The following is a 26,699-nucleotide window of genomic DNA, read 5'->3' as shown; positions in this document are numbered from 1 at the left end:
TAGACATGTAGCCAAACTCCACTCTTTGGCATGAGTAGGAGCAATGAAACTCAATTAAAATGCAATGTACAATTTAAAGGATTTCAATCTGTTAATTTTCTCAGTCAGAGCTGCAAAGAATGTAATAAGGTGTGAACAAAGCTGTTAAACTTTTAAAAACAAAAACAAAACCCAAACTGTGCACAGCCATCAGGGAGCAGATATGGAAACTGTCATAAGCTGCGTAAATGGCTCTGTGATGTTTCACTCTATATTCTTTATGAAAATATGCTTATGATATGGATATGACATAACTGAGATAGACTTTATGCAAGATGGCTCATGTGAGCTATCATTGGAAAGGTTATGATTTACTGAATGTGATTAACCAATTTATATGCCTGTATCACTTCTGTATCTGAAGTTAGGAATATTAACTATGTATCTGCATTTCAAATGTGTTACTTTGCGTGTCACCCCCAACCAGCCCTTCAGGTACAACAATGGAAAAGCCAGACAGGGCTAATGGCCCAGTAGCAAACACAATGCACTGTAAAAGAGCTTAGTCTTCCTGTGGATGCTCCAGACAGCCTACAAGCCCTGCAGAGACATGGGTCTGAGTCACCTGGTACTGGACCCACCCCTTGGAAGGCCAGTGTTCTTCCACTGGGAGACAAAGGGCTCCCGCCATACACAAGAGGTATATAAGGCAGGGCAGTGACATCATTGTGGTTCTCCTCTGCCTCCCCACCCAAAGAGACACTGAAAAACACCTGGAATCAAGAACTGAACTGAAGGGAGAAGGGTTGAACCCAGGCTGGGAGAGGAAGTACCTGAAGTCTCAAGCTGCAGGCCAGTGTAGCTGCCTTTCAAGGCTTTCTATAATCTATCTGTGACAAGATTTAGGTGAGAAATTATATTTGTAACCTGTTTCTTTAGTGAATCAAACTTAGTTTGCGTGTTTTGTTTTATTTGCTTAGTAATCTGCCTTGTTCTGTTTGCTACCCCTTTACCCACTTAAAATCTGCTTTTTATAGTTAATACAATTTGTTTTGTTTATTATTAAACCCAGTTTCTTTAATTTCTAACGGGGAGGTGGGGAGAGAGAAGTTGTGCATATCTTCCTCCACATTGAGGGAGGGGGCGAATTCATGAGCTTGCTTTGTATAGATTTCTCTACAGCACAAGACAATATACCTTTGGGTCTGCACTCCAAGGAAGGTGGACACCTGAGTGCTGGGGCAAGTCCCTTAAGCTGAGGCCTTCTAGAGCTGATCTCAGTGTCTGTGTCGTTCTGCACTTGGGTGTGGCCCTGCCTGTGTGTGTGCTGGAAGAAGCTTAAAAGCCTGGCTCAGCAAGACAGGTAAAAAGGGTGCCCGGGCTGGCAGAACAGGTGGGCTCAGCGGTATCCCAGCACATCAGGTGGAATCCCGAAGGGGGGCAATCCATCACAGGCTCAACTTAACAGCTAGTTTAAAATACAGAATTCAGATCCGTCTTATGACTTGGCAGACATGGAGGCTGGTTGGACAGAAATGAATCATCTGCTTGGGGTTAGGATCATACGCTTCCTTTCACACGTTAAAAAGGAGGACAGAACTAGAAGACCTTGGGCAATTACACTTCCTGGAGGTGGGTCCACAAGCAGTGTGTACTCTGCCACTTCTTCTGACAGACAAAGATTTGCTGGAATAACAGAGTCATGCCCCTTAGATCTCAGCCTGTCTGCTCTTCTCCCAGGCTTCCCACACAACAAGGCAGCACAGCATTTGCCTTTGCTGCGTTGACATTGGCTGAGCCCCGTCATAGTCCCCAGTGGAAAAACTGCCGAGAGGGATTTACTCTTGCTCATGGCAGCACTACATTTTGGTACTTTCATGCTGATTTGATAGGGGATTAAGCCACACGGAGTAGTTGTTCCCTCAACTCCTTCCCACGTCCCTCTGGCCGTACCCTACCCAGCTCTGTGGAGTAGGGCTTGTATATAACAACTGTCAAAGAGAAAAGGGCAAATAGACAGAGTTGGTTAACCGCCCATGTGGCCACTTTTCCCTTCCACCCTTTAGCTGAACACTTTGACTCCCTTCCACCACACAGCCGAGTGAAGCATAATACCCTTCAGTAGCAAAGTTATTGTGCCTGTTTCTGATCTGGAATCATCATTAAACATCAAGGGTCTTGCTCATGCAAGAGAATAAAGGTCCCATTTCCAATCCCAAATGATTGAGCTGAAGCCGTTTTTGCCGGGAATGGAGAGACTGGATGAATCAGGGGTCAAGTAATAAGATGCAGTACCTCAGTTGCTTGAATTGGGCCCAAGTCTGTACTGAATATCGTTGCTTCTCTAGTCCCACTTCAACATTGGTGGTTTCAGTCCAGTTCTAATGCTACACATGCTCTCCTCACAAAATTCACCAAGAATTGGATATGGCAGCTAAACGACCTTTTCGCTTTTACAGGTACTCCTTCTAGAACAGACTAGAACTGAAGTGCGTTTAAAGGGAATCTTGCACTACCATTGTCTATCCTTTTGGCACTTAAGGTATGTCTACACGGCAAGTGGAGGTGCGATTGCAGCATGTGTAGTTCAGGGAATAATTAATTTTCATTTTGGTGGCTGAACTGAAAAAAAGACTTTCAATGTTGTCCAAATTTTTTTTTTCATTTTTGTTTTCATCTGAAATTATTTGACAAATTCAGCCTGAATTCATGAATAGTTTCGGTTCACCAAAAACTGTTCTTTTTTTTTTCTTCAAATAAACTATAAATCCAAAAAATTTCACTTAGCTTTAGTGTAGATGTACCTGAGCGGGCTTTAATCTAGCTAGCATGGGTACCAATAATAGTGTAGCCATGGCAGCATGGGCTTCAGTGCAGGCTAGCCACACGAGTAAGCACCCAGGGTCCCATGTGGACTTGTATAGTCCACACTGAAGCCTGTGTTGCCACAGCTTCACTACTCCAGTACCTGAGTTAGCTAGATTTAAGTTAGCTTGGGTAAGTCTACATGTGCAGCAACCACACACCTGACCACATGACATACCCTTTGCTATTGTGTTGATAGATTCCTTGGAACACCTTAGCGAGATTACATAGATAGTATTTGTATTGTTGACAGAGGATGCTAATTTCCATTGCTATCAATTTAGTTTACATTTAGATAGTTGATTACAATATAATGTTTACATTATCATAGTGCCTAGAAGCCCAAATCAGGATCAGTTCTCACAGTGTTAGGTGTTCTACAAACACTACAAGGACAAGGGCCCTGTTCCAAAGGTTTGATAGTCTAATTTGGGAGGCAGTAGGGGGCATTATCAGAGAAATCACATGGATATATTTTTCAATGGGATTCTCTTATATAACTTTCTGTACATGAATTTGATATCCATCGACATTAATTACTATAAGCAGTGGGCTGAGTAAGCCTAAAAGAAAATGGAATGTGAAAATACTATGGGGAAAGAGAACGCTATAACAACTCATGAATACAACATTTGGAATGTTAAAATTTAACATATGTGCAAATTTAAGCTTCTCTAATCCTAAAAGAGCTTACTTTTGGGACTGGCAGTTACATGGAAGATTACCTAGGCAGATGCACTGAACTTGGTAACATTATAGGATAATGTCTGCACAGATATTAGCTGTCATTAATGATTTTTCAACTGTATTAGTCACATTAATGTTGTTTCTCTTTTCCTACTTCTTTTTCTTGAATGAACAAACTTTCTTGTGGTTAGTGCAAGGGAAATAGTTACACTTCATGAATTGTGTGTATTGGCAGTGCAAAGCCCAGGTATCTGTGCACAGATGCTCTCTTGTTATTGTATCCAAAATTCTGTGGGTAATTTGGTGCTCATGGAAAGTGACTGAAGGACTAATAGCACTGGTGAGAGACAGGCACAATTTGGGAAAGCGTCTACATGTAGCTATGCAAAGGCATCTCACTCCTGACTTGCAAAACACCAGCTATTCCAGGCCAAAGTCCATCCTGAGCAGTGACCATCAATCGTGCATTACTGTGTACTGAGTTTTGTGACGTGACTGAATGTTCCTTAGTGACTAGGATAATACCACCTTGCTCATTATTACTTGGGTTCATATATTGACTTAGGTCATAAGTCTAGAGCAGTGATAAGGTTGTCAAACATTATCCCATTGTGCACAAATGCCATTCTGCCTTTCCTTTTGCACTAACTTTAGAAACCTTATATTGGCCATGATGCTAACTGGTTTTCAGATTTGTTGATAATCTGTAAACTCTACATGGCATCTACAAACTTGATGGTACCTGTGCGCTTTGTTGCTAAAGACCTCCAGCACAGTACTTATTTTGGACCTGTGTACAAACCTGTCACAGTATACAGTGTGCCATTTTAAGACAAGATGGACTGTGAAGCCTAGAGATCTGTACAACATTTTAATTAAATCTTCTGATGAAATCATGATGTAATAACAAAATACAGTGTCAGCATGAAAATATTGTCCATGTCAGCTAGAGCTGTTCTGGAAAAAAAATATCGGAACTTCAAAAATTCAAACAGTTTTGACCACTTCTAACATCAGCTAAAACTTTGTTCTGCATGACAAACCTACTTCATCCAAGATTCAGGAAGAGCTATGAATGGAGATCATTATAGGATTTTCACTTAGATGTGTAGAACATCATTAAAATGAAACTTCTCTTTTCTGCTACTAAAAAAAACCCTAGTGGTGCTTACATGCTGTTAGCTGGAATTTAGCTAGCCTGACTTGGCCTCCTGCTTCAGAATACAAATGGAATACAGAATAATTGATTTTTCCTTATTAGCACAACATGGAAAGTGAAAATAAAAGCACATTGTGAAGTGTTTAAATTAATTCCATGTTTTCTTCCATGTACTGGTAAAGCAAAACTGTGCTATTAAACTGAAAATGACATGTAGTGTTGCCTCAGCTATTGCCCCAAACAGCACCAAATTTTAGCCAGTCAATTTTTTTTGTCTACATACAATTTGGTGTGATAAGGTATTCTCTTTTATACTGTGGTAAAGGGTTAACATCTAACTAATGTATACAGTACAGTTGCTTTCTGGAATAACACCAGCTTTGACACAAGGTAAGCATTAACAGATAATTGGCTAAAAGACACAATCTAGCAGGCAGCACATTTTAATTAAAAAGCTGTCAATTTCATGTGGTTAGCTGGGGTCAAGTGGGGCCAGTTTTAATGCTCTGTTACATAAAAATAAAATGTTAAAACATTATGTAAAGCGCATACTGAATTACTGGGTTATGCCAATACTATCTGACCTTTCTTCTTTGCAGAAAAGATATGATTGGCTGTGTTATCATGGATTTTAAAAGAAATAAAACCAAACCAAGTAGTACCAATGAACCTTGTTCTGAAGGTCACAGCAATCAAAGCAACATTTACCTTCCGTACCCTTCTTCTTGAGACTTTATTCAGGTTTACTTTCAAGAACCTAAAATCACTGTAGTAGACAATCAAACGCCCACAGAGGAATGTATACACATACATGCAGATGCAACACATGAATTTTAATAGTACTACTTACTCTAAATATCAGGGGAATAAATTGTGATACTCTTAACTCAAATTCAGTATTACTCCATGACTAGTGCTTTTGAATTACATGTAGTAAGATGCTACTAAACTGAAGTATGAGTACCAGAATACGGACCCAAATGATTATGAAAGAAGTCATACCTTTTGAGTACTTCCAGACAATGGTGGGTACAGGATAACCCTCTGCAGAACAATTGAGGATTACAGCTTTACCATAAATCCCATCTTGATCACTTGGTTGAACCACAAATCTAGGGGGAACTGAGGGAAAAACAAGGAATCATTGAGAAATAGTGCAGCTGAGAAGTTAATTCAGAAAATTATTGGCCAACTCTAGGAATTTTAATGGGAATAAAAATTAGAAATGGGCACAAAATTTCACACAAAGCAAAATAAAAAAAGATAACTTTTCAGTATTCAAATCTAACAGCTAAACTTTTTACTTTTGATTTTTCTTAATTTTAATTTGCACTAATTTAAAGCAGTTTTTGCCATTGAAAATGAAATATATATATATATTGTGCACCACTGTGTGAGAGATTACAGGGGGGGAAAAGGTTGAATGGTAAATTCCACTTGCTGTCTCATGTGATCAACCTTAGAATCAGACTCATATGATGACATATCCTCACACTCAGCACAGGAGTGCTAGCTGTGGAAGACAGAGGTAGAACAGGTGTCTAAGAACAAGCAACAATTAAAAAAAAAAACCTGCTGCCCCTTTGTATCAGAATAATTATGTATGCTTACAGGTTTTAGAAAAAGAGGAAATCAAAGAAAATAAAGCAGAAAAACAAACCTAAATATCATTGAACAAAGCAATATGATAAAAATATTAATACCACCTACCTTTTAGAAAGATCACTTTACTTTAAAATGATGTGTTTCAAACCAGTGCCTATCGTTCTATAAACAAATGTGGACATTTTTGGCTGATCTCTACTTCTCTGAGGTCATGCTCCCTTGGGGAATAGATGGGCAGGATCTCCTGGGAGAATAACATGAAGGGCAAAGGGGTCCAGGAGAGCTGGCTGTATTTTAAAGAATCCTTATTGCGGTTGCAGGAACAAACCATCCCGATGTGTGGAAAGAATAGTAAATATGGCAGGCGACCAGCTTGGCTAAACAGTGAAATCCTTGCTGATCTTAAACGCAAAAAAGAAACTTACAAGAAGTGGAAGATTGGACAAATGATCAGGGAGGAGTATAAAAATATCGCTCAGGCATGCAAGAGTGAAATCAGGAAGGCCAAATCGCACTTGGAGTTGCAGCTAGCAAGAGATGTTAAGAGTAACAAGAAGGGTTTCTTCGGGTATGTTAGCAACAAGAAGAAAGTCAAGGAAAGTGTGGGCCCCTTACTGAATGAGGGAGGCAACCTAGTGACAGAGGATGTGGAAAAAGCTAATGTACTCAATGCTTTTTTTGCCTCTGTCTTCACAAACAAGGTCAGCTCCCAGACTGCTGGACTGGGCAGCACAGTATGGGGAGGAGGTGACCAGCCCTCCGTGGAGAAAGAAGTGGTTTGGGACTATTTAGAAAAACTGGATGAGCACAAATCCATGGGGCCGGATGCGCTGCATCCGAGGGTGCTAAAGGAGTTGGCAGATGTGATTGCGGAGCCATTGGCCATCATCTTTGAAAACTCATGGCGATTGGGGGAGGTCCCGGATGACTGGAAAAAGGCTAATGTAGTGCCCATCTTTAAAAAAGGGAAGAAGGAGGATCCGGGGAACTACAGGCCAATCAGTCTCACCTCAGTCCCTGGAAAAATCATGGAGCAGGTCCTCAAGGAATCAATTATGAAACACTTAGAGGAGAGGAAAGTGATCAGGAATAGTCAGCATGGATTCACCAAGGGGAAGTCATGCCTGACTAACCTAATTGCCTTCTATGATGAGATAACTGGCTCTGTGGATGAGGGGAAAGCAGTGGATGTGTTATTCCTTGACTTTAGCAAAGCTTTTGATACGGTCTCCCACAGTATTCTTGCCGCCAAGTTAAAGAAGTATGGGCTGGATGAATGGACTGTAAGGTGGATAGAAAGCTGGCTAGATCGTCGGGCTCAACGGGTAGTGATCAATGGCTCCATGTCTAGTTGGCAGCCGGTTTCAAGCGGAGTGCCCCAGGGGTCGGTCCTGGGGCCGGTTTTGTTTAATATCTTTATTAATGATCTGGAGGATGGTGTGGTCTGCACTCTCAGCAAGTTTGCAGATGACACTAAACTGGGAGGCGTGGTAGATACACTGGAGGGTAGGGATCGGATACAGAGGGACCTAGACAAATTAGAGGATTGGTCCAAAAAAAACCTGATGAGGTTCAACAAGGACAAGTGCAGAGTCCTGCACTTAGGACGGAAGAATCCTATGCACTGCTATAGACTAGGGACCGAATGGCTAGGTAGCAGTTCTGCAGAAAAGGACCTAGGGGTCACAGTGGACAAGAAGCTGGATATGAGTCAACAGTGGGCAATTTTGGGCTGTATAAGTAGGGGCATTGCCAGCAGATCGAGGAACGTGATCGTTCCCCTTTATTCGACATTGGTGAGGCCTCATCTGGAGTACTGTGTCCAGTTTTGGGCCCCACACTACAAGAAGGATGTGGAAAAATTGGAAAGGGTCCAGCGGAGGGCAACAAAAATGATTAGGGGTCTGGAGCACATGACTTATGAGGAGAGGCTGAGGGAACTGGGATTGTTTAGTCTCCAGAAGAGAAGAATGAGGGGGGATTTGATAGGTGCTTTCAACTACCTGAAGGGGGGTTCCAAAGAGGATGGAGCTCGGCTGTTCTCAGTGGTGGCAGATGACAGAACAAGGAGCAATGGTCTCAAGTTGCAGTGTGGGAGGTCTAGGTTGGATATTAGGAAACACTATTTCACTAGGAGGGTGGTGAAGCACTGGAATGCGTTACCTAGGGAGGTGAGGAATCTCCTTCCTTGGAGGTTTTTAAGGTCCGGCTTGACAAAGCCCTGGCTGGAATGATTTAGTTGGGAATTGGTCCTGCTTTGAGCAGGGGATTGGACTAGATGACCTCCTGAGGTCCCTTCCAACCCTGATATTCTATGATTCTATGATTCTGTGATTCTATGCTCAAATGAGAGAGAAATGATCTGAGTTATCTGAGATAGATATGTGTTGCGGAGGTCACTAGATGTGTTGGTTTTGAGGAACTGACCAGAATGCGCCAATAAGTATACACAGGGTAGGAGATTAACTACTTGTGACAATATTGGCACTAAGAGCTGACCATGAGGTGCCACTACTAGACATACTTGCATAGACATAGACTTGAAAAGGTGACAACCATGATTTATGGCTTTCAGAGTTTGAAGTACTCTGAGCCGAAGGTTCTTAAAAAAAAAAAAAAAAAAAAAAAAAGAAGGCCTCAGGCATATAGGGTCTAATCTAAAAGGCTTTGAATCAGGCCCATAATCATAGAATCATAGAAATGTAAGGCTGGAAGGGACCTCGAGAGGTCATCTAGTCCAATTCCCTGCACTCATGGCAGGACTAAGTATTATCTAGACCATCCCTGACAGATTTTTGTCTAAGCTGTTCTTAAAAACCTCCAGTGACAGAGATTCCACAGCCTCCCTAGGTAATTTGTTCCAGTGCTTAACTAATGACCACTCATTTGGAAAACAGAAGTGTATAAATTATTTGTATCCTCAATATGTAAATATCTTCTTGTTGTTGTTTTAGTGCCAGACAGAAAACCATATTAGGTGACTGAGCCTGTAAAAGGTGTTTTTATTTAATTTGGTATACGGCAGGGGTCAGCAACGTTTGGCACGCAGCTCGCCAGGGTAAGCACCCTGGCGGGCCGGACAGTTTTATTTACCTGCTGACGCGGCAGGTTCGGCCGATCGTGGCCCCCACTGGCCGCGGTTCGCCGTCCCGGGCCAATGGGGGCGGTGAGAAGCCGCGGCCAGCACATCGCTCGTCCGCGCCGCTTCTCGCCGCCCCCATTGGCCCGGGACAGCGAACCGCGGTCAGTGGGGGCTGCGATCGGCCGAACCTGCCGCGTCAGCAGGTAAATAAATCTGGCCTGGCCCGCCGGGGTGCTTACCCTGGCGAGCCGCGTGCCAAACGTTGCTGACCCCTGGTATACAGCATGCAATGGAAGCAAAGCAGAAACAGCAGAATGACCAGTGCTATACTGATGACCTAAATTTTCCAGTATAGGTGGCTTAGTAGCTTATGTAGGTAGTACCATCCATTGCAGGATGAATAGCATTTGTTGGAACAATGTTATTGAGGGCAGACAATCATTTTACGAGTTCCTTTTCTAAATTAAATCCTAAAGCTTTATCAAGGACACTGAATAATCTAATACAGTGTGAAGCTGTTAATTAACCAAATATGAATAAAGACAATGAGCAGAAAACAAGAAATGTCAGTATGTCTTAAATATTACTGCAATAAACCACAGGAGCTAACTGTGACAGAAACAATATCCACCTTTGCACTGAAAAAGGCTGGTTCTCATTTATTACTTTGCAATGGAAAGGGCTACTGTATTTATTGTTCATAATTATTCTAGCTTTCCAGAGGATTGTCATGCTGTCAAGCACAAATCAAGTATTGCATTAATTCACATGAAAGCTATTCACCAAAACTGCAACCCTAGCAATCATAATCTTGGACAATAGTCCACATTATTCCATTCATTAACATAAAATATTTACATCAGCATATGAAATCAAATTATTATAAGTCCATTTCATCACCAAGCAAATAGAAAAGCAGAAAAGGGGCTCTGGGGTACTGATTCTCCAAGGCCTGCTAAAAAACTCCACTATTAGGCAGTAACACAAACATACTTGGGTTTATATGGCTCACAGTCTAGTGACATCAGCATGTTTCACCTGGAGAACTGTTAATGGGAAGCAAATTATCTTCAAGATTTCCCAAAATCAATAAAGAGGTGAACATCCGTAAATTCTTGCATGAAAATAAACTGCTAACATTCTGTAAAACAAATACTTTGCCTGATTCAGGAAACATCCTGTAAGACATTTTTGGTAAAACGATATGGTGCATACAAAGGAGACTGCCTGAGACCCAGAAACAAAAGGCTACAGTTCTGATTAGAGTAGCACCTGCCTCATACAAGGATATGATGGAAAATGGACATATTTATAATAAAGGAGACATCATTTTAAAACTAATGAGACACTTGAATTTCCTCCAGAATTGGATGGAAATGTGTTGTACTCAGCTTGACAGGGCTTGATAGAGATGGGCTCTGAGTCAGTGGATAATGGGTCAATTCAAGAGCATAGGTATTCAGAGATTAAAATCCAAGTAACATTGTCAAAGGTTGAGAATAAAGATGTGTCCAGTACAGAATCAGTATCTTTACCCTTGGTTTTCCAAGGTGCAAGATACTATATCACCTAAACATTGCTAATACCATAATAAATTAACATAGTAGTTTAGTAACTATAAATGATACTCTAAGATAATATGCAACTAGATAAATACGGGACTTATTTTGTCCTTCAAAAAAGTGGAGGCTACAATGTTACAATACGGACCCATTTTTGTGAAGTGTTTTGAGATTCACAGATATATTTGTTATCTGTGAATCTCAAAACACGTTACAAAAATGGGTCAGTATCATTACTCCAGGTTTACAGACGGGGTAACTACACCACAGAGAGCCCATGTCACACACAGGCTTCATATAAACGGTGCTGACCAATCACAACTTCTGATGAGTTCAGCACCTCGGAAGATGTCAACTATGAGTTAGAACCTAGCTCTCCTGACTCCCAGTCCTATGCCCAACCTACCAGACTTTGGCTTCTCATCATGATGGGACAGGTGGCTTAGTGACATAGGATTAAAGTCTGACTCCCTGGAATCACTTGTTCATGTCCAGACATGGTATCACATTCCTCCTAGAGCAGTGGTTTTCAAACTTTTTTTCTGGCAACCCAGTTGAAGAGAATTGTTGATGCCCATGACCCAGTGAAGCTGGGGATGGGGGGTTTCAGGTGTGGGAGGGGGCTCGAGGCTGGGGCAGAGGGTTGGAATGCAGGGGTGAAGGCTGCGGGATGGGACTGGGAATGAGGGGTTCAGGGTGTGGGAGGGTGCTCTGGACTGGGGCAGGGGGTTCTGGTGCAGGGCGGTGAGGGCTCCAGCTGGGGGTGCAGGCTCTGGGATGGGGCTGGGGATGAGAGGTTTGGGGTGTGGGAGGGGGCTCCGGGTTTGGGGAGGGGCTCAGGGCTGGGGCAGAGGATTGGGGCATGGAGTTGGAGCACAGGCTTAGCTCTAGCGGCTCCTGGTCAGCGGGGCAGCCGGGGTGCAGAGGCAGGCTTCCCGCCTGTCCTAGCACTGCAGACTGCGCTGCGCCCCGTAAGCGGCCAGCAGCAAGTCCGGCTCCACGCGGCTCTCGCCCGCAGGCACCACCCCATGCCAGCTCCCATTGGGCGGTTCCTAGTACAGGGTCATGGCCCAAAGTTTGAAAACCACTGTCCTAGAGGGATAAGTTGAGTTTCTTGTACTTTGGGGGTGAATGCCTTTCAGAGAAGGCCTTAAAAATCATGCTCTGGGCTGCTCTTTATGGACACTACAGATTCCACTGTACTTCCATAATGTATGGTTTTGCTCTGATATCCTTAGCCAAAATTTCCCCTCTCAGGAGCAGCATGTTGTACATTAGCTGATTACCACTTTACCACAACAGTTGTGGTTGCTGTTCAGTGGTGCTATGTACAAACATAATTTTCCACACCAGCTCAGACAAGCTGGTCCATCACACACTCAGGCTGTAGCCTACCATGAGCATGATGCTTAAGAGGATTTTTAACAAAAACCCTGTCAAGGTGTACCTGGCCAGTTGGGCATACAGTGTTGTACATGGGGAGCGGGGGAGAGGAAATCCCAGTCCCACAGTGATCAGCCGATGCCCTGAAGCATGATATGTGATTACTTGTTTTACGAAAAGGAACAATAATTTTGTGAAATGGTTTGTATCCTTCAGGATCAAATGTGTGTATATAATTTATCATTATTAATTTATTGCTACTATTATCAAATTTAGTGCCAGATTGACAACTGTGGAAATTGGAGTCTAATATTTAGCTACAGAACAAATACAGCATGAACAGCAGCATAAAAGCTTTCCCACACAGATCCACAAATATAGAATGCTTCAACCCTTACAATTATGAGTAATAAAAGAATTTATTTCTATGCCCATTCAAACTCTGGTCTCTCTGTAAAGACTACCTACAAGAACACCATTTTGTGCCAGTTGGGCTGGTATCTTTATTGCTATTACTAGATTTCCACTGGACACCAGAACTGTTGCTACAACAAAGCAAAATGACACAGACTTTTACAGTAGTTCAATGATAAATAAAGAGATCCTATCTCCTAGAACTGGAAGGGACCTTGGAAAGTCATTGAGTCCAGGCCCCTGCCTTCACTATCAGGACCAAGTACTGATTTTGCCCCAGATCCCTAAGTGGCCCCCTCAAGGATTGAACTCACAACCCTGGGTTTAGTAAGTCAATGCTCAAACCACTGAGCTATCCCTCCCTCCAATGAGCTTTTAACTACTTATTTTCTTTTTCTTCTAGCCAAGGCAAAGGACTTTCGTCTTCTATGACTGGAATGGGAAGTAACCAGGTGATAAAAAGAAAGGACATCTTCAATTTCTCTTTTTATAATGTTTTTTTTTATTTGTTTTTGTTTTTCTCAATCCCTACCCCCTGCAATTTTATTTACAAATGAGTGATTACTTCAGTGTTACCAATATATTTTTCAAACATACACACACAAGCTGTCATCTTTTGATTTTGACTTTTGATCTAGTTTTGCCCTATAAAAATGCTCTCATGGTCCAGTTTCTTCAAGGCATTCATTGGACCTTGGAGAAATCAAGAAAATCTGCCTGGTAAGGATTTCTCCAAGTTGACCAGGCTGATGAGCTTAAGTAAAGTCAACTCTGGGAAGAGAGCCATTAGTCTGGTGCACCTCTTGCTGTGGTATTAATGCTTTGGCCTAACCTGCCTACACATCACTTCACAAATACATTCAAAAATAGAATGAGACTATGATGGAGTGATTCCTTTCTGAATATTACCTTTGTTCCAGCAGCTTTGGCTCCTGAGCTTATAAAGGTAGACATTTTATTTTGATTTAGCATTGAGTTTCTTTAAGGCTCACTCGTTTCCCGTGACCGATGGATCTGTGCTAAGGATTGAGTTGCCTAGGTCATCAGGCTCAAACTATTTAATGGTTGAAGTCAGAGGGATCTAAAAGGTATTTTCCCTCAATATCATGAGTAAAAGTTTCAGGCTTTAACAAAGAGAAAACAAAGGTTCAAAGAAATCAAAACAGATTGCGGAAGATAAAATTTAGTGCCACGGTGACATTTTTTAGACTAGGAAATATTTTATTATCTGCTTGTCTGAAAAAGTCCCAAAAAGTTAGGGAAAGGTCAATCAGTGATCTAATTACACACTGTTCACCAGTGTCATATTGATGGACTTGATCCAAGGTTACTTAAAATAAATGATTACACAACCATTGCTGTTCTTTAATTTAATTTTGCTTTTCATAAACCCAGATATCCTTCCTGACTGAATTTTAAAAACAGTATTTTTTGATCCCAACTATCGTTAACAGTACATTATACCAGAGAGTAATTCTGAAGACTCCTAACATGAGCTTTTCTAGTGAGTCCCTGGAGTCAGAGGCAAAACAATCCAAGTGATTGGCCCAGAATACAATGTTCCATTTTTACATGGAACATTTGTAGTTTACATTTAGGTCATACTGTCAAAATGATGGAAGAAATTTAAACACCAAAGCAGCCATTGATGTATTAATGAATAAGATCATTACACACTGTTTTTTAGCAGAGATGAACAGTTATTAAATTTGGTAATTGGACCTATGGGGTCAATTTAGCGGGTTTAGTGAAACCATTTGCTCTGCAATTCTAGAAAAGAGCTGTTCTTTGGCCAAGTGAGACAGTGCATAGCAGTTCATGTTGATTGGGTACATCAAATGAGAACACTAAATATGACGTGAGCTTTTCAAGAACAGCCTTCAACTGCAATGTAAATACCAACAAGGAAATTAAATGGAGTGTTCAATAACGACAATGACTGTTTGTCTTCCTTTCCTTACTTTTCAATAAGAGTCTATATTTGTTAGGAAATGTTTTCAAAATGTCAGTAAGCAGACACAGACTCTCTTCCTTTATGGAACATTCAAGGCTCTGGAACTCCTCATGGGCTGCTTAACTGTCTGACAATATAAGATAGACCAAACAAGCACAAAATGAAATCACATTTCCACTAAATGCATTATGGGGGGTTATTAGGTACAGTATTTAAAGACCTTAATCTCAATTTAAACTCATGATGTGTTCACACAAAAGAAGTTAAAATCATGATTTATGCATGCGCACATTGCTTTCTTTGAAATCTCTGTTCTAGTAGCATTTCAGAATTTGTGAATTCATAATATATTTATGAGGGTTTTTCTCACCAATTAAAACACTTCTGACTACACTTTTTATTTCACAGTTATTTTACTCCTGTATTAGAAAAGCCCCAGAGGAATTATTAATCATAACCTTTCTGCAGAATTTTTAACCAGCCTATTGAAGAGAGAAAATGCTGAATTTAATTCTGTAAAATGGTTTAAAAATTCTATAGGAAGGACATAGTTCTCTGAAATTCTGTGAAAGCTTTTTACTGCAGGAGTCATTTTCTTTCTTTTGTGTTTGTATAGTGTGTTGCACATTGAGGGTGCGACCAGAAATAAAATAATCAAAATAAAATAATAATAATAATAGTTAATATAGATTTGAGAGTAATTTTGACATAGCCATATTGATTTAATCCCTAGTAAATTCTATTGGACTTTTCTATAAAAACTGACAGGAGCCAGCATAGCATGAGTTTATAAAAGTGAACCTCATTTTCATTCATTTGGCTTGATTACCAGCTATCTTTGAAAGAAGAGAGTAGATGGATTTCCCTTCAAGTAGGTGAGTTTATTTTTAAAACAAAGGACTAGAGGAGAGGCCTCCAGCATAACTCAGACAGCACTGGGGTCACTCTGGCACTTTGATGTAGCACTACAGGGCTGGAGCATGGTGTAGGATCTGACCTAAGATGTACACAATTCAAAGAAAATAATGTTTTCCACCATCACCATTTTTATTGCCTGCAAAATGTCAGAGTCTAAAGGCAAATTAAAACACTTAAATTAAAAACACACAAGACTTATTTGACAACCCCCCAAAACTAACAAAGATATGCACGTTTAAAAATTACAGATAAATATGATTTGACAGAGAATAATTGAAGATTATTTTCTCCCCAATTTATGAGTCACCATATGGACCCTTCAAAAGTTCATGCCCTCACCGGTAATAAACAATTTCCTATTCTGCTTTACAATATTGTAGGTATTAATGATGTTGTCAACAGCCACTGCAGGAGAAATTCAGACCCCTAAAATCAACTGTTGGCAGATAAAATGCTCTTCAATTTTGGATTGCAGGGTATTTAGAGGCTATTTTAAGTCTACCCATGTGCTGTTAAATTATCTAGACTACCAAATATTTTTAAATGTAATTATCTATTTTATAAAAAGCATTTTAATTCAACTTTTAAATTAATAACATCAGTGTAAAGAGCAATAAGGGAGAATAATATTTACGATGAACAGTCATATTTCTCTTGACTTTTCCATACCAGCACACATGATTTCTCGCTATTCTTGTATAAAAAAACCACACACTTCACATAAATGAGACTTTTCCAAGAACCCATCCCCTGCCGGTTGGTAAGGCCAATGTTTAAGTCCAGAGCATATTGTTCAGAAGCTGTTGCACAATATGGATTAGAAACGGGAAGAGCTTAAGTACCATTTATTCTCCCATTACATAGGGGAAAACTGCTTTGTTTATTTAGAAAAATAATACACACACACTCACACCGTTCTGGCCTTGATTCAGGAAAGCATCCTTGTTCAGGTTAATACTTTAGCACATGCTTCAAATTATGCACATACTTAAACCCCAAATGAAATATAAACATGCCTTCAAGTTAACAGTTAAGCACTTAAGTGCTTCTTGAATAAGGAGGAATTTAAGCATCTCCTTAAGGGCTTTCTTGAAATGGGGCCGCAGCTTGTAAGTTGTATCCCTGTTCCCCCCTATCTTTGTCTGTTTTTGTCTTCATGGACAGTAAACTCTTCAGGGTAGGTGCTGTGTCTTTGTACAGCACCTCACACAATGGGGCCCCAGTTCTGACTGCGGTCTTTGGGTACTACTAAAACACAATAACAAAAATACTTGTAATAATACTATAATAGGACAGTAAACTTGAGAATATACCAAAGGGAATAATCTAGCACTGGGCCCCAGGAAATGGGTTAAATATAATATATAAAGCTGGTTGAAATTTTTTTTTTCAATTTTTTTCAATGACTTTTCATCAATAGCTTTTTTTATGAAATGGCTTTTTCATCAAAAGGAGAAATTTCAGTTGGAAATATCTACTTTTAATTATAATTTTTCAGACTTATAATTTAAAAAAATCAAAAACTGAAAAATGTTGTCTGAACAAACAACATTTCAATGAAACTAAACATTTTGCCTTGCAATAATTTTTTTTCATGGGGGGAGGGGTGCGTTTGGTTGCTGAAACTGAAAACACATCTCTCTCTCTCTCTCTCTCTCTCTTTGTAATGGAAACCCAAAAAATGTGGCAGAAAATCTTTTACAAAAACAAAATTTTTTGTTTTCCTGAATTTGTTTACAGGAAAAAGAAATTCCAGAGTATCTTTTCTAACAGGTCTTTTCCATCTCTAACTTTTGGGATCCTATATTCACATTCCAGAGATTATGAGTTTAGAGCAGGTGCAAAGACACAGCAGGACAATATCTAGCTAATTACAATAATGTTTTAGAGTGGTATCCGTGTTAGTCTGTATCAACAAAAAAACCGAGGAGTACTTGTGGCACCTTAGAGACTAACTCTAACTGTCGTCATCATGAATAGGTCAGAATATGAACAAGAGGCTGCTAGGCAGCTCTCTAACATCACATTCTACAAGTCATTACCCTCTGATCCCCCTGAGGGTTACCAAAAGAAACTACACCATCTGCTCAAGAAACTCCCTGAAAAAGCACAGCAACAAATCTGCACAGACACACCCCTAGAACCCTGACCAGGGTATTCTATCTACTACCCAAAATCCATAAATCTAGGAATCCTGGACGCCCCATCATCTCAGGCATTGGCACCCTGACAGCAGGATTGTCTGGCTATGTAGACTCTCTCCTCAGGCCCTATACTACCAGCACTCCCAGCAGGGGTGAAAGTAACTTAAAGGACTTACCGGTACGCCGGAGTCCTGAGCAGGGGCGTGACCTCAACTGGAAGAGGCCTGGCCTCAAGCGGAATAGGTGGGACTTTTCAATATTAAAAGGCCCTGGGGCTCCGGCTGTGGCTGGGAGCCCCAGGGCCTTTAAATCACCCTGGAGCTACCAGCTGCAGAGGCGGCTAGGAGCCCCGGGGCTCAGGGGCGAATTAAAGGGCACAGGGCTCTGACCGCTGCGGAGCTCTGGGCCCTTTAAATCACCCTGCCACCGCTAACCTGGGGCGGCAGGGCTCCAGCGGTGATTTAAAGGGCCTGGGGCTCCGGCCGCTGAGGGGAGCCCCGGGCCCTTTAAAGTGCCACCCGAGCCCCACTGCCAGAGCTCCGGCAGTGGCTGGAGCCCTGGGCCCTTTAAATCACCGCCGGGGAAGACAGTCCAGTCTGGCACGGCGTACCGGCTCTTGCCGGTATGCCGTACCAGACCGTACCGGCTTACTTTCACCTCTGACTCTCAGCTATCTTCGAGACACCACTGACTTCCTGAGGAAACTATAATCCATTGGTGATCTTCCAGAAAACACGATCCTGGCCACTATGGATGTAGAAGCCCTCTACACCAACATTCCACACAAAGATGGACTACAAGCTGTCAGGAACAGTATCCCTGATAATGTCACAGCAAACCTGGTGGCTGAACTTTGTTACATTGTCCTCACCCACAACTATTTCACATTTTGGGACAATGTATACCTTCAAGTCAGCGGCACTGCTATGTGTACCCCCATGGTCCCACAGTATGCCAACATTTTTATGGCTGACTTAGAACAATGCTTCCTCAGCTCTTGTCCCCTAACACCCCTACTCTACATGCACTACATTGATGACATCTTTATCATCTGGATCCATGGAAAAGAAGCCCTTGAGGAATTCCACAATGATTTCAACAATTTCCATCCCACCATCAACCTCAGCCTGGACCAGTCAACACAAGAGATCCACTTCCTGGACACTACAGTGCTAATAAGTGATGGTCACATAATCACCGCCCTATACCGGAAACCTGCTGACCGCTATACTTACCTACATGCCTCCAGCTTTCATCCAGACTACCTCACATGATCCATTGTCTACAGCCAAGCTCTAAGATACAACCACATTTGCTCCAATCCCTCAGACAGAGAAAAACACCTACAAGATCTCTATCAAGCATTCTTAGAACTACAATACCCACCTGCTGAAGTGAAGAAACAGATTGACAGAGCAAGAAGAGTACCCAAAAGTCACCTACTACAGGACAAGCCCAACAAAGAAAGTAACAGAACGCCACTAGCCATCACTTTCAGCCCCCAACTAAAACCTCTCCAGCACATCATCAAGGATCTATAACCTATCTTGAAGGACGATTCCTCACTCTCACAGATCTTGGGAGACAGGTCAGTCCTCGCTTACAGACAGCACCCCAACCTGAAGCAAATACTCACCAGCAATCACACACCACACAACAAAAACACTAACCCAGGAACCTATCCTTGCAACAAGGCCCGTTGCCAACTCTGTCCACAAATCTATTCAAGGGACACCATCATAGGACCTAATCACATCAGCCACACCATCAGGGGCTCGTTCACCTGCACATCTACGATGTGATATATGTCATCATGTGCCAGCAATGCCCCTCTGCCATGTACATTGGCCAAACTGGACGGTCTCTACGCAAAAGAATAAATGGACACAAATAAGATGTCAAGAATTATAACATTCAAAAACCAGTTGGAGAACACTTCAACCTCCCTGGACACTCAATTACAGATAAAGTCGCAATTCTTCAACAAAAAAAACTTCAAAAACAGACTCCAATGAGAAACTGCAGAACTGGAATTAATTTGCAAACTGGACACCATTAAATTAGGCTTGAATAAAGATGGTAGTGGATGGGTCATTACACAAAGTAAAAACTATTTCCCCTTGCTAATTTCCCCCCCTACTGTTACTCACACCTTTTAGTTAACTGTTTGAAATGGGACATCCTGATTATCAATACAAAAGTTTTTTTTCCTCCGGCTGATAATAGCCCACCTTAATTGATTAGTCTCGTTAGAGTTGGTATGGCAACCCCCATCTTTTCATGTTCTCTGTATATATATATATCTTGCTACTGTATTTTCTACTCCATGCATCTGATGAAGTGGGTTTTAGCCCATGAAAGCTTATGCTTATGCCCAAATAAATTTGTTAGTCTCTAAGGTGCCAGAAATAATATTTTAAAAACTGATAAGCAGGAGGAAACTGCTAAAGGCAGTTCCTAGAAATTTTCATGTTCTCCAGTTTATTAGCATGATTTGTAGGAGATACTGTTCTGCTAAATTAAAAATACAGAGAATCATACTAGAATACCAAAAAAGGGAAACTAATATAATAGCAGTTTAAATGCTTTGTTCCTAAATGATGAGTGGGTTGGTGCTTCAAAATATTTTCCATAAATTAAATCCCGTGGCACCCATCTGTGCCCTAATGAATTCCTTGGTTGCTGATTAGGTTCAAGGCTCAGTACTTTCAGAAAGAAAAAGTTATGTTTGTTTTTCTGCTTTATTGTTCTGTGTTCTTTAAGATGAAAGAATCATAGAATATCAGGGTTGGAAGGGACCTCAGGAGGTCATCTAGTCCAACCCCCCTGCTCAAAGAAGGACCAATCCCCAAACAGATTTTTGCCCCAGATTCCTAAATGGCCCCCTCAAGGATTGAACTCCTAACTGTGGGTTTAGTAGACTAATGCTGAAACCACTGAGCTATCCCTCCCCCCAAAGAGGGAGCTTGTTAGGCCTGAGGGATTACCCCATATATTCCACGATTTTATACCTCCATCAAACAGTGCTCATTTGGAAATATTGTTGACTTCTGTTTAATTGGTGCCCTTCAGACTAATTACATATCTTACCTCTCACAATTAATTGGCTTTGGCGCTCCACAGCTGCAGCGTCATTTCTAGCTATACAGGTATAATTCCCATTGTGCATCAGTGAAAGATTAAAAATCCTTAAGGAGCTGGTGAAGTCAATGTTGTCAATAGTTACTCCAAGACTGGCTGGGATCGGCCTGCCATCCTTCTGCCAGGTGATTGTGATTGGCAAATCCCCTGAGACCACAACACATGGAACGAAGACTCGCTGTCCAATGGAGAACCTTGGAAACTCAAAAGGCTGGATGAAAGGTGGAACTGAAATGAAAAATTAAAAGAAAAAAGTTATTGCAAATATAGTATAATTATGGAAAACACTGATAATTGTTGAAAAGAAAACTATTCTCAGCCTGCCAGCTGGTATGTCGCATATGTAATAGTAATAAAAAATAGTAACTACATAGCAGTTTTTATCCAAGGATCTCAATATGATTTACATGAACTAAATAAGTTTTACAGCACCTCTATGATGTAGGCATTATTTCTTCCATCTAACAGATGGATAAACTGAGGTGACAAGACCTTCAGAGATACTGATCACCTACAATTCCAACTGAAGTCAATGGCACCTGTGAGTGCTCAGCACCTCTTAAAATCAGACCATTACATCCTGATCCAGCAAGTTGTGGTTCCTGAAACATTCTCAGTAAGGCCTCCCAGAAAACAAAACTTCCATTTTGCAAAAAATGTTGAGGTTTTAGCATTTGGTGGTGTTGTGCATTGGGACAAAAATTGAGACCTTTTAATTTTGTGTGAGAAAAATTAGAGCAAGAGAGAAACCCACCTCGGAATAGCCGAGGGTTAGAGCACTCCCCTGGGAGATGGGGGAGACCCACGTTCAAGTTCCTGCTCTGATTAAGAGCAGGGAATTAAACTTGTGGGGTCTGACATCCCAGAGGAGTATCCTAGCCACTGGACTACTGGCTATTCTATGGTGGATGGGTGTCTCTCCCTCTCTCTCAGTTCTATCCCTGACTTGAGAAACCTTCCCCACTAAAGTTTTATCAAAATCGATACCTTTCTGTGAAAAGTTTTGGTTCTGATGAAAAAATGTTTTGTTGAAAAATTCCTGCCCAGATCTAGTTCTGAGCACCCTAGACTCTCATGGAAATCAAGAGTGCTAAATATGCTCTGGGAAGATATTCAGCACCTTGCAGAATCAGGTCTTAGGCTGAGATCCTCAAGAGGTATTTAGGCACCTACTGCCAATTGATTTCAATGAGAGTTAAGTGCCTAAATACCTTTGAGGATTTAGGCCTTAGTGACTTTCTGACATCACAGAATAAGTCTGGAATAGAATTTCGTGTTCTAACCATTAGACAACTCTGCAAACAGTTACTCACAGCCACGTAATTATCCCTACTGTCTTCAAATGGGACTACTCAGATGCTTAAAGTTAAGCATATGCATAGGTATTTGCAAGATCAGAACCTTAGGGTGAAATTAATTTCTATGCACAAGGGCAGCAAAAGGTCTGTGCACCACTTCAGTCCCATGCAAGCCCTATTAAGAGACCTAGTTCAACACATCAGGTATTTATTAAGAAGGCTTAACTGGAATTAAACATTGTGCATGGGCCTTGTATCTGAGGGGAAAATGAAGCACTTTAGGTTTAATATGTCAAAGACTATGATTTGTGTCTACAAATTAATCAGAGAAATAATAAATATGTGAAGTTCTGATATTAACTTCACCCATTTGCACAAGCTCTTATAACAGAATCATGGGATAGATGTCAAGAGACCGAAGAAAAAATAATTTGAATTTGGAAGCCCTGCTGTTGTTGATAGCAGAAACATTCTTTCAGGTAGCAGTGACAGTCCATACTGATCCAGTAAATTATTCTCAGATGTTGGACATTGGAACAGTCCCAATTCCCATTCACGTTGATGACAAAAATGGCTATACACTAGAGTGTGGGTTAGGGTTCTTTGAATTGTTCTTTCTTCAACTTGTATTTTTGAGGTTGACATTTCCATAGTCGTGAAAATGGAGACAAAGAGGAACAAAGTACTGGCTTTCCCCCTTCCCCATTCAAAAATGTCAATTCAGAGGACCCTAAGAGTAGTATAGCTTGAAGTAAAGATGCTAATTTAGGAGTACAGGCTCACATGCAGAAAGTCACCTGACATTACTTGTCATGGCTTCCAAATCTAGCAAATATTTGATAGAGATTGCATTAAAGCCTGAAAGTAGGAGGGTCCGGCGGCAGGCAATCGATTTTCTGGGATCGACTTATCGCGTCTAGTGAAGACGCGATAAAATCGATCCCTGATCGCTCTGCCGTCGACTCCGGAAATCCACCGTGGCAAGAGGCGGCAGCGGAGTCGATGGCAGCGCGGCAGCGGTCGACTTTCCCCCGTCCTCACAGCCAGGTAAGTCGACCTAAAATACGCAACTTCAGCTACGGTATTCACGTAGCTGAAGTTGCGTATCTTAGGTCGGACCCCCGCTGTAGTGTAGACCTAGTGTTAGATACACTGTAATAGACATCAGCAAAGCAGTTCAGACTGAATAGGGAATGTTTTTATGTAATATCTGAAAATAATTCACACATCTATACTTCCAGTTTCTTGCTGGGATCAGAAGCAGGTGTATAGTCTGGGGCAATTTTTGGCTTAAGTACTCGTGGAAAGTTCCAGAAACTTGCAAGAAAGACTCGTCTCATGAAATTCCCACCCTAATTTTGGCGATTCTGAAGGATCAAATTAAGATTCAAATTTTTGAGCAACTTTTTGCAAGGTATTGAATTTAGCCTCTCCACCCTAATCTCTTGCATTATAATATGTAGGTTGACTTCACCACTATGTAGCAGTTTTCAGATGGAATTTAGAAAGTAGTTGTGACATTTTGAAGACCAGCACATTGTCTCTCCAAACAGGTTATTAGAGCATAAATGAGACAGACCACTCTTTACTCCTGTTGTATAACCTTTAACAGGCACGTAACCTGTAGCGGTTTGGTGTCCTGGCAGGGAATATTTTTTAAAACCAATATGTTATTAGTATCATTGCTTTGATCAATGTCAATATTTCAGTGACAACTCCAACTTGTTGCTAACACCTAGTCTGATATTATATTTGTATGCTTGAGTTGCTCAAGACAGCTTCAATGAGCTAACCCGAGCAGGTATGTTCTTGGAAAACAAATACACTTCACATCTCAAGAACCCAATGACAGACAACAAAAAATCATTAGGAAAAAATATGTCCCAATATTTCTAAAATAAAGTGGCTATAAGAGAGAGATTTCTGATACGTCATGTTTGAATAAATACAATTTGTACAAAGGTTGCATCTATCCCCAACTAAAGAAACTATTTCATTTCTTTTAAAAAATACAAAGCCCACCTTACCACTATATTACTCCAGTTTTATGCTGGTATAACTGCAGTTACACTGGAGTGTAACACAGGGCCATATAGTACTGTTAGAAGTACAGACAAGTATACTATAACAAATACTTCAAAAATTGTGTTGCTAAAATGTACTGCTATAACAAACATGCTTTCCTGTGGCAAAAGCTTGGACTTGAGCAAACAGGTCTCCAGAGCCTGTGGGCTTTTCCCCATATGCTCGGTGGATTGTTTTTCCACTCCCATGGTAAGTAAGAAAACATTGAGTAGGACAAGGAAAGATCCAGTGAAGAGTAAGCCTGGGGTAAAACAGTGCAAATTCCAGCTCTTGTAATGTTTTAGGAATGCTGAAGCTAAGAGCACTTATTTTATTTAAGAAGAGGATCATTGGTCAGGCTCACTAGTGCAGAAAGGTTCAAATTATGTCTCCTTGCCCCAGCAAGCGCACTTGTGAGAGATTCCTTTGATTACCTTCAGTTTTCACCACTGCCTTCCATTAGGAGAGAAGCAACTTTAATTTCTTGGCCAAAGGTCCATAGCAACCTTGTTGGAGGAAATTGCTGAGGGGATTCATTGAAACAGTACATCCTCCAACTAATCTGTCTTTGCAATCTTCCCTGTGAGCATCGCCACCCTCACCCCCTGTGGTCCCCCACAGTGAAATTGAGGTTGTTGTCACTTTGTATCACTGTTCCTTAGTGGATTTTTCTGCAGCATGCGAACAGAAACACCTACATGAATGGCTTCTGACACACCCTTTCACAGGGTACAGAGTGAGCTCCCCTTCCCAGACTGGTCTAGATCCCTTGGCTGATACAAATAATGGCCTGACCCTCATCAACTTGTTCTGCCCCTTTGGGGCGCTTACTCACCTCCATTTGGACTGGAGTCACTTGGTTTTTATGCATTGAGAGTGCAAGGATCAGGACAGTGTCTGGGCCTTGTGCAGACACCCAGGACTAGCCACAGTCGAGCTCTTTGTAAATTTCCTTAACAACATCTGGTTTCTCCTAAACGGTTTCATCAGTTGTGTGTTACTAGGTGCAGAATCCAACTTAGTCACTGGAGCATTAGACTTTCAATTGTCTGCCCCTTACTGCAGCATATTGAACCTTATCAGCAGGGATTATCATTCATCAAAATATTTATTCCAAACTGAAAAGAGTGACCAAATAAACAGACTAGACATCTTCTAACATTACATCTGCTAATGACATTTATTGATCTGAGCTACTGTCTCCGTATGTTCTGGGTTCATTGCTAAGTGTTAATCTAGCCTGTCCTGAAAAGGGAGAAACAATGTTCTAAAAGCCTTTGCTAAGCAACTGCATAAAAAAAGGGGGGCGGGGGGGCTGATCTGTGTGATTCTATTGCTGTACAAAGACACTCATTTATCAGGGCACTGTATCATAGTGCATTCTTCACTTCTATGCCAATGACATATATATAAAGTACCGCCTCCCCCGAAATACACAACCCTACATTAAAAATATTGCAAAATCAAGCACTCATAAATTAGGAAATGCAAGAAGGTTTACACAGATTCTAAGGCCAGAAGGGGGCATTGTGAATGCGTAGTTTAACCTCCCACATAACACAAGTTACGGTTTTTCACCCAGTCATTCCTCCATTGAACTGTGGTTGAGCTGGACTATGTACTTTACAGAGACATCAATCTTGATTTGAAGATCTCAGTTGATACAGAATCCAACATGTTCCTTGGTAAATTGCTCCAATGGGTAATTACCTTCACTGTTAAACATCTGCACTTTAGCTCTAGCCTGAATGTATGTAATATCAGCTTCCAACCATTGAGTCTTACTATGCCTTTGTCTGCACAGGGAGCTAACTATTTCCACAGTTTGGGCCTTAGCCACACTGGAGATTGCCTCTCTCCTCATGTTATAGGTGAGAGGTTGAGATCTACTAAAGGACTTGAGCTAAGAGCCACAGATGTAAGTGAGAGGGGACTACCGGCAGGATGATTTTAAAGGACTACTGGCTCTTGAATTGACTCCTGCAACTACTTTGACAGTCATACTGGTTTCACACCAACTCCCCTGCTATCATAATTCCAGAATTACACCCAGACAGTTGGTTTTACATCCACTTTTCCATTATTCATAATCCTGATTTTATAATCTTACATATATGTGTGTACACATATATAATATTCATGTGTAGTACATATATTATATATATCATACACATATACCAGCCATAACCCTCAAATAAATGAGTAAGAGCCAGTTATTAGAGAAGAAACACTCTGATATAATTCCTCTATCAGGTTTGCAGGAGGTAAGGTGGTGTAACTTCAGCAGGAGGTAGTGGGAAGGTCTCTAAATCACAGAGATAAATAAGCTTTATGAAATCAGTGACATCACTTTTGAACACTGCATTCTTTTAAAATTGTGCTGCATCGTCCTCTCTCTTGGACTTCTTTTTCAATTAATATCAGTAAGAGAAATGAAAAATTCC

At 41.1% G+C, this 26,699-nt stretch overlaps 1 protein-coding gene across 2 annotated transcripts in view; it reads right to left on the bottom strand.

Moving 5' to 3' along the window:
- The window catches only part of LOC112117098 (Down syndrome cell adhesion molecule homolog), a 508,166-nt gene that overhangs the window by 193,627 nt on the left and 287,840 nt on the right, over positions 1 to 26,699 (bottom strand). For both annotated transcript variants that reach the window (XM_029911462.1, XM_029911464.1), the window contains exons 7-8: positions 20,843 to 21,121; positions 5,693 to 5,812 (exon numbers count right to left, since the gene is read on the bottom strand). In XM_029911462.1, coding sequence (XP_029767322.1) covers positions 5,693 to 5,812; positions 20,843 to 21,121 — 399 coding nt within the window. The remainder of the gene's footprint in view (positions 1 to 5,692; positions 5,813 to 20,842; positions 21,122 to 26,699) is intronic.

This window comes from Terrapene carolina, unplaced genomic scaffold (genome assembly GCF_002925995.2).
Source record: "Terrapene carolina triunguis isolate 2854851 unplaced genomic scaffold, T_m_triunguis-2.0 Scaffold30, whole genome shotgun sequence".
Lineage (NCBI taxonomy): Eukaryota > Metazoa > Chordata > Testudines > Emydidae > Terrapene > Terrapene triunguis.
The sequence above is the reverse complement of the archived record's forward strand: the minus strand, read 5'-3'. Positions and strand labels throughout refer to the sequence as shown.